This window comes from Schistocerca piceifrons, chromosome 3 (assembly GCF_021461385.2).
Source record: "Schistocerca piceifrons isolate TAMUIC-IGC-003096 chromosome 3, iqSchPice1.1, whole genome shotgun sequence".
NCBI lineage: Eukaryota > Metazoa > Arthropoda > Insecta > Orthoptera > Acrididae > Schistocerca > Schistocerca piceifrons.
The window spans coordinates 738,252,011-738,265,284 of NC_060140.1; the positions used below are offsets into that span (position 1 = coordinate 738,252,011).

The 13,274-nt window shown below is 41.4% G+C and overlaps 1 protein-coding gene across 1 annotated transcript in view; it reads right to left on the minus strand.

Annotated features, from left to right (window-relative positions):
- Positions 1-13,274, minus strand: part of LOC124790164 (brefeldin A-inhibited guanine nucleotide-exchange protein 1) — a 281,977-nt gene that overhangs the window by 92,235 nt on the left and 176,468 nt on the right. The window contains exons 15-16 of the mRNA XM_047257760.1: positions 11,872-12,023; positions 11,219-11,347 (exon numbers count right to left, since the gene is read on the minus strand). Coding sequence (XP_047113716.1) covers positions 11,219-11,347; positions 11,872-12,023 — 281 coding nt within the window. The remainder of the gene's footprint in view (positions 1-11,218; positions 11,348-11,871; positions 12,024-13,274) is intronic.

Here is a 13,274-nt window from a genome sequence, read left to right on the forward strand (position 1 = left end):
CAGAAAGGCAGAGCGAAAGAACTGTCACAAAGTTAGCTTACAAGGCCTGTCAAAACACACACACACACACACACACACACACACACACACACACACACACACACACACACAAAACTCGCACGCATATGACCACAATTTCTGGCAGTTGGAGCCAGACTGGAGCAGCGCATTATGGGAGAGGCCAGCGGGTGGGGGTAAGGAGGAGGCTGGGGCAGGGAGGGAAAGGGATAGCAGGATAGGGGTGGGGGATGGTAAAGTGCTGCGGGGAGTGTGCATAGACAAGGTACACACAGTTGGAAGGATAGATGGAGGGCGGGGGAAAGGGGGGGCGTTAGAGGAAAAGGAGAGAAGTAAAAAGACTGGGTGTGTTGATGGAACAGAGGCCTGTATAGTGCTGGAATGGGAAGAGGGAAGGCACTAGAAAGGTAAGGAAATGACTAACGAAAGTTGAGGCCAGGAGGGTTGCAGGAATAGAGGATATATTGCAGGGAGAGTTCTGATCTGTGCACTTCAGAAAAGATGGTGTTGATGGGAAGGACCCACGTGGCTTAGGCTGTGAAGCATTCATTCACTGAAATGAACGATGTAGTGTTCGGCAGCACGCTCAGCAACAGGGTAGTCCAACTGTTTCTTGGTCACAGTTTATCGGTGGACATTCATATGGACAGACAAATTGTTGGTTATCATGCCCATGTAGAATGCAGCATAGCGGTTGCACCTTAGCTTGTAGGTCACATGACTCATTTCACAGACAACCCTGCCTTTGATGGGGTAGGTGATGTTTGTAGCCGGACTGGAATAGGTGGTGATGGGAGGATGTATGGGACAGGTCTTGCATCTAGGTCTATTACAAGGATATGAGCAATGAGGCAAGGGTTGGAACAGGGACTGTGTAGGAATGGACGAGGATACTGTGTAAGTTCGGTGGGCAGCAGAATACCACTGCGGGAGGGGTGGGAAGGATAGTGGGTAGGACATTTCTCATTTTAGGGCACGACGAGAGGTAGTCGAAACCCTAGCGATGACTATAATTCAGTGGCTCCAGACCTGGGGGATTCTGAGTCACGAAGGAAATGCTCCTCTCTGGCCGGACTCTGGGACTTTGGGAGATCTTAGGTGGCTGGGAAGATAATGCATCGGAGATCTGTTTTTGTACAAGGATGGGAGGGTAATTATAATCTGTAAAGACCTCAATAAGGCCCTCGGTATAATTTGAGAGGGACCACTCGTCACTAAAGATGCGAGGGCCATAGGTGGCTAGGCTGATGGAAGGAAATTCTTGGTATGGAATGGGTGGAAGCTGTCAAAGTGTATTGCTTGTGGTTGGCAGGTTTGGTATGGATGGAGGTACTGATATAGCCATCTTTGAGGTGGACGTCAACATCAAGGAAAGTTGCTTGTTGGGTTGAGTAGGACCAGGTGAAGCGAATTTGGAAACTGGTGTTGAGGTTCTGGAGGAATGTAGATAGTGTTTCTTCACTCTCAATCCAGATCACGAAGATGTCATCAATGAATCTGAACCAGGTGAGGGGACTGAGATTCCTCTAGATGGCCCATGAATAGGTTGGCAAAGGATTGTGCTATTTAGGTGCTCATAGCCATACCTCAGATTTGTTTGCAGGTAATGATTTCAAAGGAGAAGTCATTGTGGATGAAGATAAAGTTGGTTATGGCGACCAGGAACGAGGTGATTGGTTTGGAATCCGTTAGGTGTTGGAAAAGGTAGTGTCCAATAGTGGTAAGATCACGGGCATTAGGGATGTTAGTGTAAAGGGAGGTAGCATCAACAGCGACAAGTAAGGCACCGTGTGAGGGGGTAAAGAAAAAAGGAACTGTGGAGAGTCAGTGGAGGAAATTATTGGTATCTTTTATATACGACGGTAGGTTGCAGGTAATAGGCTGAAGGTGTTGGTCTACGAGAGCAGAGTAACTGCGCACAATGGAATGTCCTGGGTGGTTGGGCTTATGGAATTCAGGAAGCATGTGGAAGGTAAGAGTGTGGGGATTGGTAGGGGTGAGGAGAGAGAGAGATACACTCTGGGGAAAGATTTTGGGATGGCCCCAAGGATTTCGGGGGAGACTGGAGATCCTGCTGGATTTCTGGAATGGGGTCATCGTGGCAGGGTTTGTATGTGGGTCTATCTGACAGCTGGTAGAGTCCTTCTGCCAGGTAACCCTTGTGGTTCAAAACAACAGTGGTGGAGCCTTTGTCAGCAGGTAGGATTATAAAGTTGGGATCAGTTTTTAGGTCGTAGATTGCAGATCTTTCTACAGATGTAAGGTTACTTTGCATGTTGAGGTATTTGGGGAATAATGGCGAGACAAGGTTTGAGGTTAAGAAATTCTGGAAAGTTAACAGGGGGTGATTTTGGGGGCAGAAGGGGTGGATCATGGTTGGGAGGAGGAGTGAAATGAGTCAGGCATGATTTAACATTGGTCTTTGGTTGAGTCTGATTGGTAGGGTTAGTCGCGAAAAAGTGTTTCCACTACAGGGGCAGCGAGAAGGGCTTTAACAGATGCTGCACGAGTTAATTTGTGAGTGGGGCAAAGGTGAGGCCTTTGAAAGGACTGATACTTACATGGGGCTAAGACTTTTGGAGGAAAGGTTCATGACTGTGTTTTGGGTCTGTTAAGTTCAGGTTTCTGTGTGGTGGTGGGAGGGAGTTTTGGAGGGTAGGATAAATGTAGTAGGTCTGCAATAGAGGGTTTGTGAGCTATGAGAGGATGTGGGGGAGGTTTGAAGGTGATTGTAGAGGTGGTGGACACTAGTAGTTCAAGGTGGGAGTAGGAAGTGAGCCGTTCAGAGAGAGTTTTGAGTTGGTGTTGTGCCTGTTGCTCTAGTTCCAAGAGGGCAAGAGTTTCAATGTGTGTTATGGGAGCCAGGAATTTGGGACTGCACAGCAGGAGAATTTTATGGATGGAGAGAAGGTCTTGCAAGAAGGTTTGGGACCTGATTGATATGGTTTTTCAGGACTATATTGGTGAGGGCTAAGGCTTGGCAGCATCTGAACAGATGGAGGTCATTGTGGAAGGAAGAGTGACAGTCGGAGATGGGAAATTCAATGGTAAGGCCATTTGGCGAGATTCCATGTGCCAAGCAATAACGTAGGAACAATACATGGGCTTGGGTTTTGGCTAGTAATGAGGAAATTTTCTGTATTGACACAGATGGAGGAAGCAAGGATCCATGGTGGTGGGGAAAAAACATACAAATATGTAAATAACATAGAATTATGTCTGAAAAAATTGCAAAAATACACTCAAACATGTGGGAAAATTATGAAAAGGGTGAAAAAGACAAAATAGGGGGAAACAAGATGAAATCTGAGGGAGTAGGCTGATATTGAAAGGTGAAAACCAACTGAAACTGGCATGATGTCACAATGAGAGCAAAGAAAAAATAATAATATCAAACTTCCTGGCAGATTAAAACTGTGTGCCCGACCGAGACTCGAACTCGGGACCTTTGCCTTTCGCGGGCAAGTGCTCTACCAACTGAGCTACCGAAGCACGACTCACGACCGGTACTCACAGCTTTACTTCTGCCAGTACCTCGTCTCCTACCTTCCTGCAGAGTGAAAATCTCATTCTGAATAATAATATCAATGGTGTGGGTTGCAGGTCTGTGGCTGGATAAGTGTGAAGAAGGGGGACAGAAGATGTGACTCTATTAGGTAAAATTAGCAGATGCAAACTGAAAAAGAGTGGTGAAGGAGTGAGGGGTGGGAAGAGGAGGGGATGGTAGGATGAGGTGCATGTTTGTGTGGTACAGGACAGATGCAGGAAACAGCACACAAAAATACACAAGGTTGGTGCAGGGAGAGTGATCAATGTGAAGGTATAGGATTAATGATATTGGCAGGAGTAATGTGGGACATGAGATGCAACACCAACGATCAGCATGGTCTTGTAACTGTTAGCTGTGCACAGTCGAGATGGTCGATACAGTGTGGCTCATAAGTAGAGCTTGCAGTGCGGTTTGTAAGACGACAAGAGAAACACAGGAAAGAAGAGAGAGAAGAATGGACACTGAGTATAACAATGCATAAGAAAATAGTGACAAAATAAAACAGCACTCGGTTAGGATGGAAGTAAAGTACTAAGGCAAAATCAAACAATGGAAAATCCCAGATGGAGTGTAACAATACTATGAAAAGGATAGTTGCCACTCACCATATAGCAGAAAAAATTAGTTGCAGAAAAGCACAACAAAAAGGCTGTCAGAAAGTTAGCTTTCTGCCAACAAGGCCTTTGTCAAAAATAGACACACACACACACACACACACACACACACACACACACACACACACACACACACACACACACACACACACACACAAAAAAAAAAAACCACAGTCTCTGGCAGCTGGAGCCACACTGCGAGCAGCAGAGCATTATGGGAGAGGCAACTCAATGGGGCTATGGAGGACGTTGGGTTGCTAAAGTAAGCCAACTGCATTGCTCTGAACCGGTTGACAAGGCTGAGATGGAAAACAATGTAAATGATGAGATGACAACTGATCACTATAAAATTGTATGGATGATACATTCTGCATAAACTAATTAACTGAGTGTGTTTTCAATACATGCAGTTGAAGACTGAATTAGCAGTGGCAGAAATTTGGCTAATGAAGAAGAGCTGACTGACAATGTGTGATTACAAAGTGTTTCATCCCATAGAAGGCACAAAAAACTGTGTGTGACAAAGAAGAACTGCCTGAACTCCTATCTCTTGGGCTGAGGCTTCATAAACCTTAAACAATCTTGTAAAATTCACTAAGAGTAGGAAACAATACAATAATTCTGAATTTATGAATCTGTACATCATATAAAATAGTTTTTGCCAAAAAAAGAGCTCCATCCAAGAAATAAGTAAGCATTTCTGCAATGTTCCAGAGGGCCGAAAAGAAAATTTCAGCTAAACCATCAGCTGTAGATATGTCAGACATGTTCTTCATCCTCAGCAACGTCCTGGATCTGTGCCATCCCTAAAGACACTGATTCCAACTAAAATGCACTAAATGCTTGACAAGAATGTTTGTTTATTAGTCTGTTCTTGATCTTTTCAAATCAATGGGGCTTATTTTATTTCATAACTGGTATACAAAAGATTATTTATGTATACTGGGCTTTTCTAAAACTTTAAGCCTTAAACTGATTTAATAGAGCAGTATAGTATTCGACTTTTAATTCAATTTTGTTCTTACAGAAAAGTAATATACACTTTTATTCTTTTATACTGTAATTGTTCTGATGTTTTTAATAACAATTATTTACTTTTGTATGTTAAAACCATAGCTGTTGCTTATATCCCCTTCCTCTAAGCAAGTTATTCAAAATGACCTTGGTAATCTGGCACAGACAAATCCCTGAATTCTTCTCATGGTCATGCATCTTTCTACAGCCTTGCCTTTCTCTCTCATCATTTTTCTGTTGCCATTGTGAACTTTCTGTCAATCTCACTTTTTAGGTGTCTGTATTCTCTCTTTTGCCTGTTTTGTTTGTTCCACTTTTATATTTTCTCCTCTCATTAATTAAAATCAGTATCTTATGTTATATGAGTATTTCTGCAGGGCCTTGTCTTTTTGCCTGTCTGATTCTCTGCTGCCTCCAATATTTCACATTTCAAAGCTACTATCCTAAAAAATTAACATGTCTAAGTAGGTACAATGACCAAAATTTCTTTGCTAAAATATGGCAATGACATCTTGGAATAGCATACATGTTTCGAAATATATGCATATTACAGAAAAAAGTAAGCTGCCCTAGAAACAAAATAAACTAGGAATACAAGAAAATTTCTTTATAATAAGCTGATCAAAGTTAGTCCCACATTTCAGACTCAAAATTTTTTCATCATTAGCAGATAATTTAGGTTCGAACAATTTCTTAGTATATACATGTGGTGCCTGTTCTTTCACACATTCTGAAAGAATAGACACCATTTTGATCCAGCAGCCACTATGAACGAAGACACAAAGAAATTATAGATGTCAGCTGTGAGTGGGCATATATTTAAATCAATAGGGAAAGTTGAAAATTTGTGCCAAACTGGGATTTAAAACCGGGACTCCTGCCAACTAGGCAGATGCTCTGACTACTAAGTCATGCTGATGCAGTTGTCATGGCAACTGCACAGACTACCTAGCATCTCTTCTATGACACCAAAATTCTCATCTTATTCACACACTACTAATGTAGTGTCCCTCACCCATTATCCTCATTACACTTATGGCACTTCACCGATTTCTGTAAAAGTCCGAGTCTGGACATGTCCGAAAGGACAGACACCATTTTTATCCTGCAGCCAGTATGAGTGGATGGTTGAGACAGAGCCTGATTCTTCAGAGATGGCATTAAACTGCCCTTCCTAGGCAGGTTTGCCTGTCCCTATAAACATACCTTTAGGGACAAGCTGTGGACGATTGTGACAGTTAGTGATCCCAAACTCTACTTGACCACCTACAATGCTTATGATAATCGCTGGTATGTAAATTCCTTTTTTGGACCAGAATAGCTTCACACAACTGACAGAAGCTTCACAGTTTAACTGAGCATCTACATTAATGACTGGAACTTGCTCTTTGATGATGGTGAGATATCATCATCATCAATGGCAAACAACACTCAGAGTGATCTATGTTATGAGTGCTTTCGTCAGTGTGGAATTCTAAACTTCCACTGTCTGTAACTGCTTGTGATACCTGAAAGCAATCCCATCTGAGAATGTTAAGACTACATTATGATAAAACAACAAAATCAAATGGCTGTGTCCTGTCACTGGTGACCCCCTAGACAGCTAGAGTGGAGCAAAGTATTTCTCAACTATGGACTTGCAACAAACCTACGGGCAAACTGAGATTGATGGTTCTTGCAGTGTATGTTCATATAGGCTGAATGTATTTCCCATTTTCGATTTTCTGCACAGTCACTTTCATGTCATGGAACATAGTATTCTTTAGCATTCGAAATAACAGAAACGTGAACTAACGTCTGAACAAGTCTGTATATCAATCATAATGTCAGTGAGATTTCCTGACATCTTGGTAACTGTTAACTATGGCCGATTTTCATTTGTTGTGGCCTCACCTCCATAGGTGGAGTTTTCTGGCACTTGTATAGGGTGTCACTGGCTGAATACTGAATAATCCAGAACTGGAGATGACACTGCAACATGGCACCACTATACCTTCAGATCTCCTCTTGTTCCTCTCTTGTACTCATTGTGTAGGAAAAGGATGGTGCATGCTGCTTCTGCATCCACTTCCAATGACCGCACAAAAAAAGATATCTATATCGCACATTGGTGGCCCCCTAGATAGCTAGAGCAGAACAAAGTATTTCTCAACTATGGACATGCAACAAACCTACTGGCAAACTGAGATTGATGAAGCTGACTATGAAAAGACTGCCTTCATAACTCCCCATGGCCTATATGAGTTCAAAGTTATACTGTTTGGATTATGCAACACTCCAATAAACTTCAATCATAAGATGGACAACCTGCTGACATGTTAAATGGACACTATGTCTTTGCTAACTACACGACATTCTCGTTTTTCTGAAGACATTTGAAGAACATTTAGCAATATGACAATCGTATTGTAGTGTGTTCAAACTGCAGTTCTCTACCCGAAACCAATGAAATGTCTCTGTCACCCAAGAATAAAAATATTGGGATATCTAGTGAATGGTGATGGGAGTCCATCCAAACCAGAGAAAATAACATCTGTCACAGATTTTCCAACTTCTCAGCACATTCATGATGGGTGAAAACTTCTAGGAATGTGCTCAAACTACCTACACTTCATAATGGACTTCTGTACCGAGGCAAGACTGCTGAAAGAACTACTGCAGTGAGACACCAAATTTTGCTGGAAAGATGTGTAAGAAGTATCTTCCCTTGACCTTAAGGAGGCACTATCATCATCTCCAGATTTAGCATGCTATGAAGAGAATGCTTAGACAGAACTTCACACTGATGCTAGGCATTATGGGATACGTACAGTTCTAGCACAAATCCATGAACATGGCGGAAAGGTGATAGCTTATGCTTCAAAAGTACTCTCATAGTCCGAGAGGAACTACTCTACAACCAAGAGAGAGCCCCTTGCAGTTGTGGCGTGATCAACAAGCTCCAGTTGTATTTATTTGGTAACCCATTTATGTTGTTAGGGACTAGCAATGAAGGTTTTGCTGGGTCGACTGGTGAGATGAGCACAGAGATTTCAGCAATACCCCACAGTAGCATGCAAAAATGGATGCAAACACAAGAAGGCTAAATGCTTTTCAAGGAATCCAAGTGTCAGAACATAGTAGCTATCGGCAAAATCTCAGTTATAGCTGAAAACCATAGAAGCCTTGAAAAATGAGTAAACAACCAAAGGAATCTTCCAATTACTTAGAAAGACATTGTGTAAGAGAAAGTATGATCTGATGTGGTGGAAATAGTTGCTCATCATCCCAGCTCATCTATGGCCAACTATCCTGAAGTTTTTCCCAGATGCTCCAACATATGGTCACCAGGGACTCATGAAGACTCTAGACAGAATGTCACGCTAGTATCACTGGCTACATCTCTACCAAACCAGAAAACACTATGTGAGTCTCTGTAACGAATGTCAGCAATGGAAAAACATGCCACAATTGCCTCCTGGGCATCTGGTACTAATTCTGCCTGCAGCAGCATCATTCCACCAAATTGGAATAAATATCTTGTGTGTTACATAGCTGACAAACAGGAACTGACAGATATAATCTGCAATGACTGCCTCCCTTGTTATTCTGTCAGCAAACCTGTGCCAACTGCTTAAATTCTGGAAATTGCAAGGTTCCTTGTAGACGACGTTTTGAAGCACAGAGCATGCAGTGCGATGATCTCTGATCATGGAAAAGCTTTCCAGTTGAGAATGATATCAAAGGTAATTTCATGTTGCAACTTCACCCATAGGATGACAACTGCCTATGTCATACAAACAACTGATCTCAAAGAATGCTTTAATAAAACACTGGCAGATATGCTTTCAATGTATGCTAATGTCTGTCTAACAGAGAGAGATTGGTGTACAATACTGTCCTTCATGACATTCAAATACAACGAAGTGAGTGAGGCACGACAGGCTTCATACCATTTCTTCTACTCCACAGCTGTGAGGCAGAAATGACAATGGATACCCTATTCCAGTTTCACCTGTGAGAAAATGAAACACCTGATTACCAGGACCAAAGAAGCAAAGCAGTTGGCTTGCATACAGACCCTGGATGCCCAGGAGAGGACCGAGAGAGCTATTAATGCAAAGTATGGGCTAGTGAGCTACAGCCCGGGAGAGTGGTTATGAATTTTAATGCCTTTGCAGAGAGCAATACTATTGGTGAATTTACTGAAGCACTACTCTGGACCCTATCATATCCTTTGTTGCTTACTGGACATCAAAAACGAAGTCTAGGATTATGGCCCTTCATCAAAAAGACAAAACTGCAGAGGTGTTGTCAATGTCCTCCTTATACAGGCCCAAACACACACTGATAATGAAGGCTTCTCTTTCAAAAAGACTGAAGATGCACCTGAGGATTGCGAAACTTCTGTGGGAGAGACTACCTTTGAATCTTGTCATAATGAAGAAGATGTGACAACATTACCAGAAAGTGACGATCCACCAGTGCCTCTCATATAGACGACCACCAACCGGATCTAGTCCAGGGTGCTGTAGTCTGCTCCAACGATAACGTCTGAACAGAGGGTCATTGTTTCTCCACGAGACAGACCAATTCTGTGAGCTGTGCTTTATGCATTGTGATGTAGTGGCTGGTGTCACTGGCTGACATGTTATGGGTCGCCAGTTCAAACGAGACCACCTGGACTTACATGCCGTTTAGGAGTTAACAGTTCTTGAAGGTTCTCCAAATCTCTTATGTTTGAAATGTCTATACATTCTGGAATGTTCAATGTTTGTATAAATAGCTGTACATACTGTCCAGGAGTTGACTTCTGTTCTGGCTGACAAATGGTGTTCATGATAAATTTGCCTTTTATGCTAAGTGTAGTACTTCACCAGCAACCCTGCTTTTGGATTTGGACTCTATTCTGATTATGACATAACAATATACATCTAAATTTTGTGGCGACAAACCTAACTTAGCACACACGAGACCATGTGAAACTCACAGTGCAACATCACACACTGGGTGACCTTAGGAGGACTGTTGTCAAAGAATGCTCCACATTGTGCAGCAACATCTTGGCCATCTTACAGCATACCAAGAAGGAGTCACACATGCTAAGGGGTATGGAATAGAGCAACACAGTAGTGAATGTTTCCAAACAGCAGATTCTTATTTCATGGATGTACGAAGATGTGCACTTTCAAGCAGACTATATCTTTATCTTCTTTACTGTTGGTTTTTAATTCACTGCTTCTCTTCAATCTAAGGCCATACATGTGGCAAGATTTGTAAGTGTCACCAACAGTTTTAAGCAGTTTTTTTTAAATTATTTTCTTTTCGCAGATTTTTTTCCCACAAATAAGTTTATCTGTTTTTAAATGACCTTGGACAAACACTAATTCCACAATGGTGCATAATGGATGCTGTCATAGTGGTTCTTCATTTTAAGAATGAGGAAGGAAATTTACTGGGTTTCAAAGAAACTATTGTAGTATTTGCCTTAACAGATCTAGGGAAACAACATAAAACCTAAAATTGCACAGACAGGCAGATGGAGATTTGAGCCACTGCCTTCCTGAATACGGGTTTAGTTTTATAAAACTCTGCTCCGTCTTGTTTGGAGATACCTTTAGGTCTGCCATTTTGGCAATATTGACATTTCTTTTTAACAAATTATGACATGTTAAATACTTGTCACTTCAAGAATACTGTTTTTGGGTGCTGCTGTCTACTTATTTGGAAAATGTATGACTATGAAATTTAGTATTATATGTTAATTAGTTTCTTTCCACAGACTTATCATTTAGTAATCTACCGACTACTCTAGAACTGGTTGCAACAGTAAATAAATTACAATCAACTTAGACATGACAGAGTGGCTAAAACCAAAATAATATCACACTGAATCTGTCAAAGAAAATAATTAGGCTAAAATAAAAATGCCTAAATGAAGCTTGTTTGGAAGAGGGAGTAGGTATGGAGCAAAGTGTCAAGCCGTGTACGAGTTAGAGGATTTGAACACAAATATATTTCTGCATGATAGCATTATACCAACCGTCATATGAAAGATGCACGCTATTCGGATTGCACAACGAATACCATCCAGACACAGTGAAGCAATTTCAGGATCATCGCAATCTTGTAGGCCAACACTGAAAGCAGCAAGAAATGGTGTCCAAGCCATCTGAAACAATCATTCGAAGTGTACAGTGAATAATTCTGTAACAATAAATTACAATAATTATAATTAACTTTAACAATCGTTAATTTCAAGAGAAGATGGTTGATTAAAAAAATAGATAGATAAAATTTTTTTAAAAGGTTGCTACTATGCCTGCAGGCTCAGTCAAAAAAGCAACCCTTCTCTATATTGACATAATTATATATAAGTAGCTGTTAAAAAGTTACTTGCACATGTGTAAAAATGCACAAAAATTATTTATATACACTTTTTAGTTTACTTGAAAACTTGTAATAAGTATGACCTACAAAGTGTCAGAGAATTTCACCCCAAATTTCAACAAATATTCTGATGTTGCAACTTTGGATTCCTCCTCAGAACAATGTAGCCTTTTTAAAATTTCTTCCGTAGTAAGTTCAAAGAAGTAACACACACAAGACCCGAGCTTAATGTGGGACACTTCTCAAAACCAATTCTGGCATGAATTCAAGATTAGTACAATTTGCAGAGCAGAACTGGTAACTCACTTTAAACATAGGCCTAACATGTTCCACATGCTTAGCTGAGGTAAATGGTGCCTGGACATGACTGACTGATTCCATTAAATTCTTGGCTGCAGCAGATATTGCTTCCATTTCCATGTTCCACAGAAGACGTCGCTTCTTTTCACTTGATATCACTAGAAACATAAGGTAAAGAACTCACTTAGACATAAAAAAGAATAATAAGTGAAATGTTGCTACAGTAGCATACACATGACCACATATTCTCTGAAGAAAAATCCAGCACTTATCTATACACTACATTTTAATGAAGATAAATGCCTTAATATAGGCTTTGTTTGATTTATTACAATTTGTATATAATTTGTGTGAATATTGTTTTTTCTGAATTTACCTAAAAAATCGCTTTTAGTTTAATCAGATATACATTTTATGCCTATCAGCGACTCAACACCACCTGTATGTGGTGAGTAGCAATCTATTCCTTGTATACTGTTGTCTTTATGACCTACACATCATGAAAAGAATAAAATGTTTGTATTTATTCTAGATCCAACAACAGAAAATCCAGGGTGGAATACAGCATTATTACGAAAAAGATAGTTTCTACTCATCATACACATGAGATGCTGAGTTGCAGATAGGCCCAACAAAAAGACTGTCGACTACAGTCTCTGGCTGCTGGGACCACACTGCGAGCAGCAGCGCTTGATGAGTGACACAACTGGAGGTAGGGAGGAGGATGAGGTGGGGAGGAGGAGGGATAGCAGGGGAGGGGTGGGGGACAGTAAAGTGCTGCTTGTGGGAGCATACAGGGATGACGTGGAGAGGGTATGGCAGCTAGGTGTAGCCGTAAGATTATATGGAGGGCGGGGGAGGGTTAGCAGGGAAGAGGCGAGTTAAAAAGACTGTGGGATTGTTGGTACAATACAGGACTGTGTAGTGATGGAATGGGAATATGGAAGGACTAGAAGGCAGGGACAAGACTAATGAAGGTTGACATCAGGAGGGTTATGGAAAAACACGATATATTGTCTGCACAATAGGTGATGCTTGTGACTAGACTGGCGAGGTTATCAGCACCCTGACACTTATTAAAACAAACTAATGTGGAGAAGAACTATAATTGTCGTTCACACAGGCAGTCGAAATGACTGCACAGTCACTATCTCACATGCACTCTCTTGTGTAGGTTTGGTGGGCAGTGGAATACCACTGTGGGAGGGATGGGAAGGATAGTTGGTAGGATATTTCTCTTTTCAGGGCACGATGAGAGGTAGTTGAAATCCTGGTGGAGAATGTGATTCAGTTGCTCCCATCCTGGATGGTACTAAATCATGAGTGTAATGCTCCTCTGTGGCTGGACAGTGGGACTTTGGGAGATGGCAGATGACTGGAGAGATAAGGCATGGTAGATCTGGTTTTGT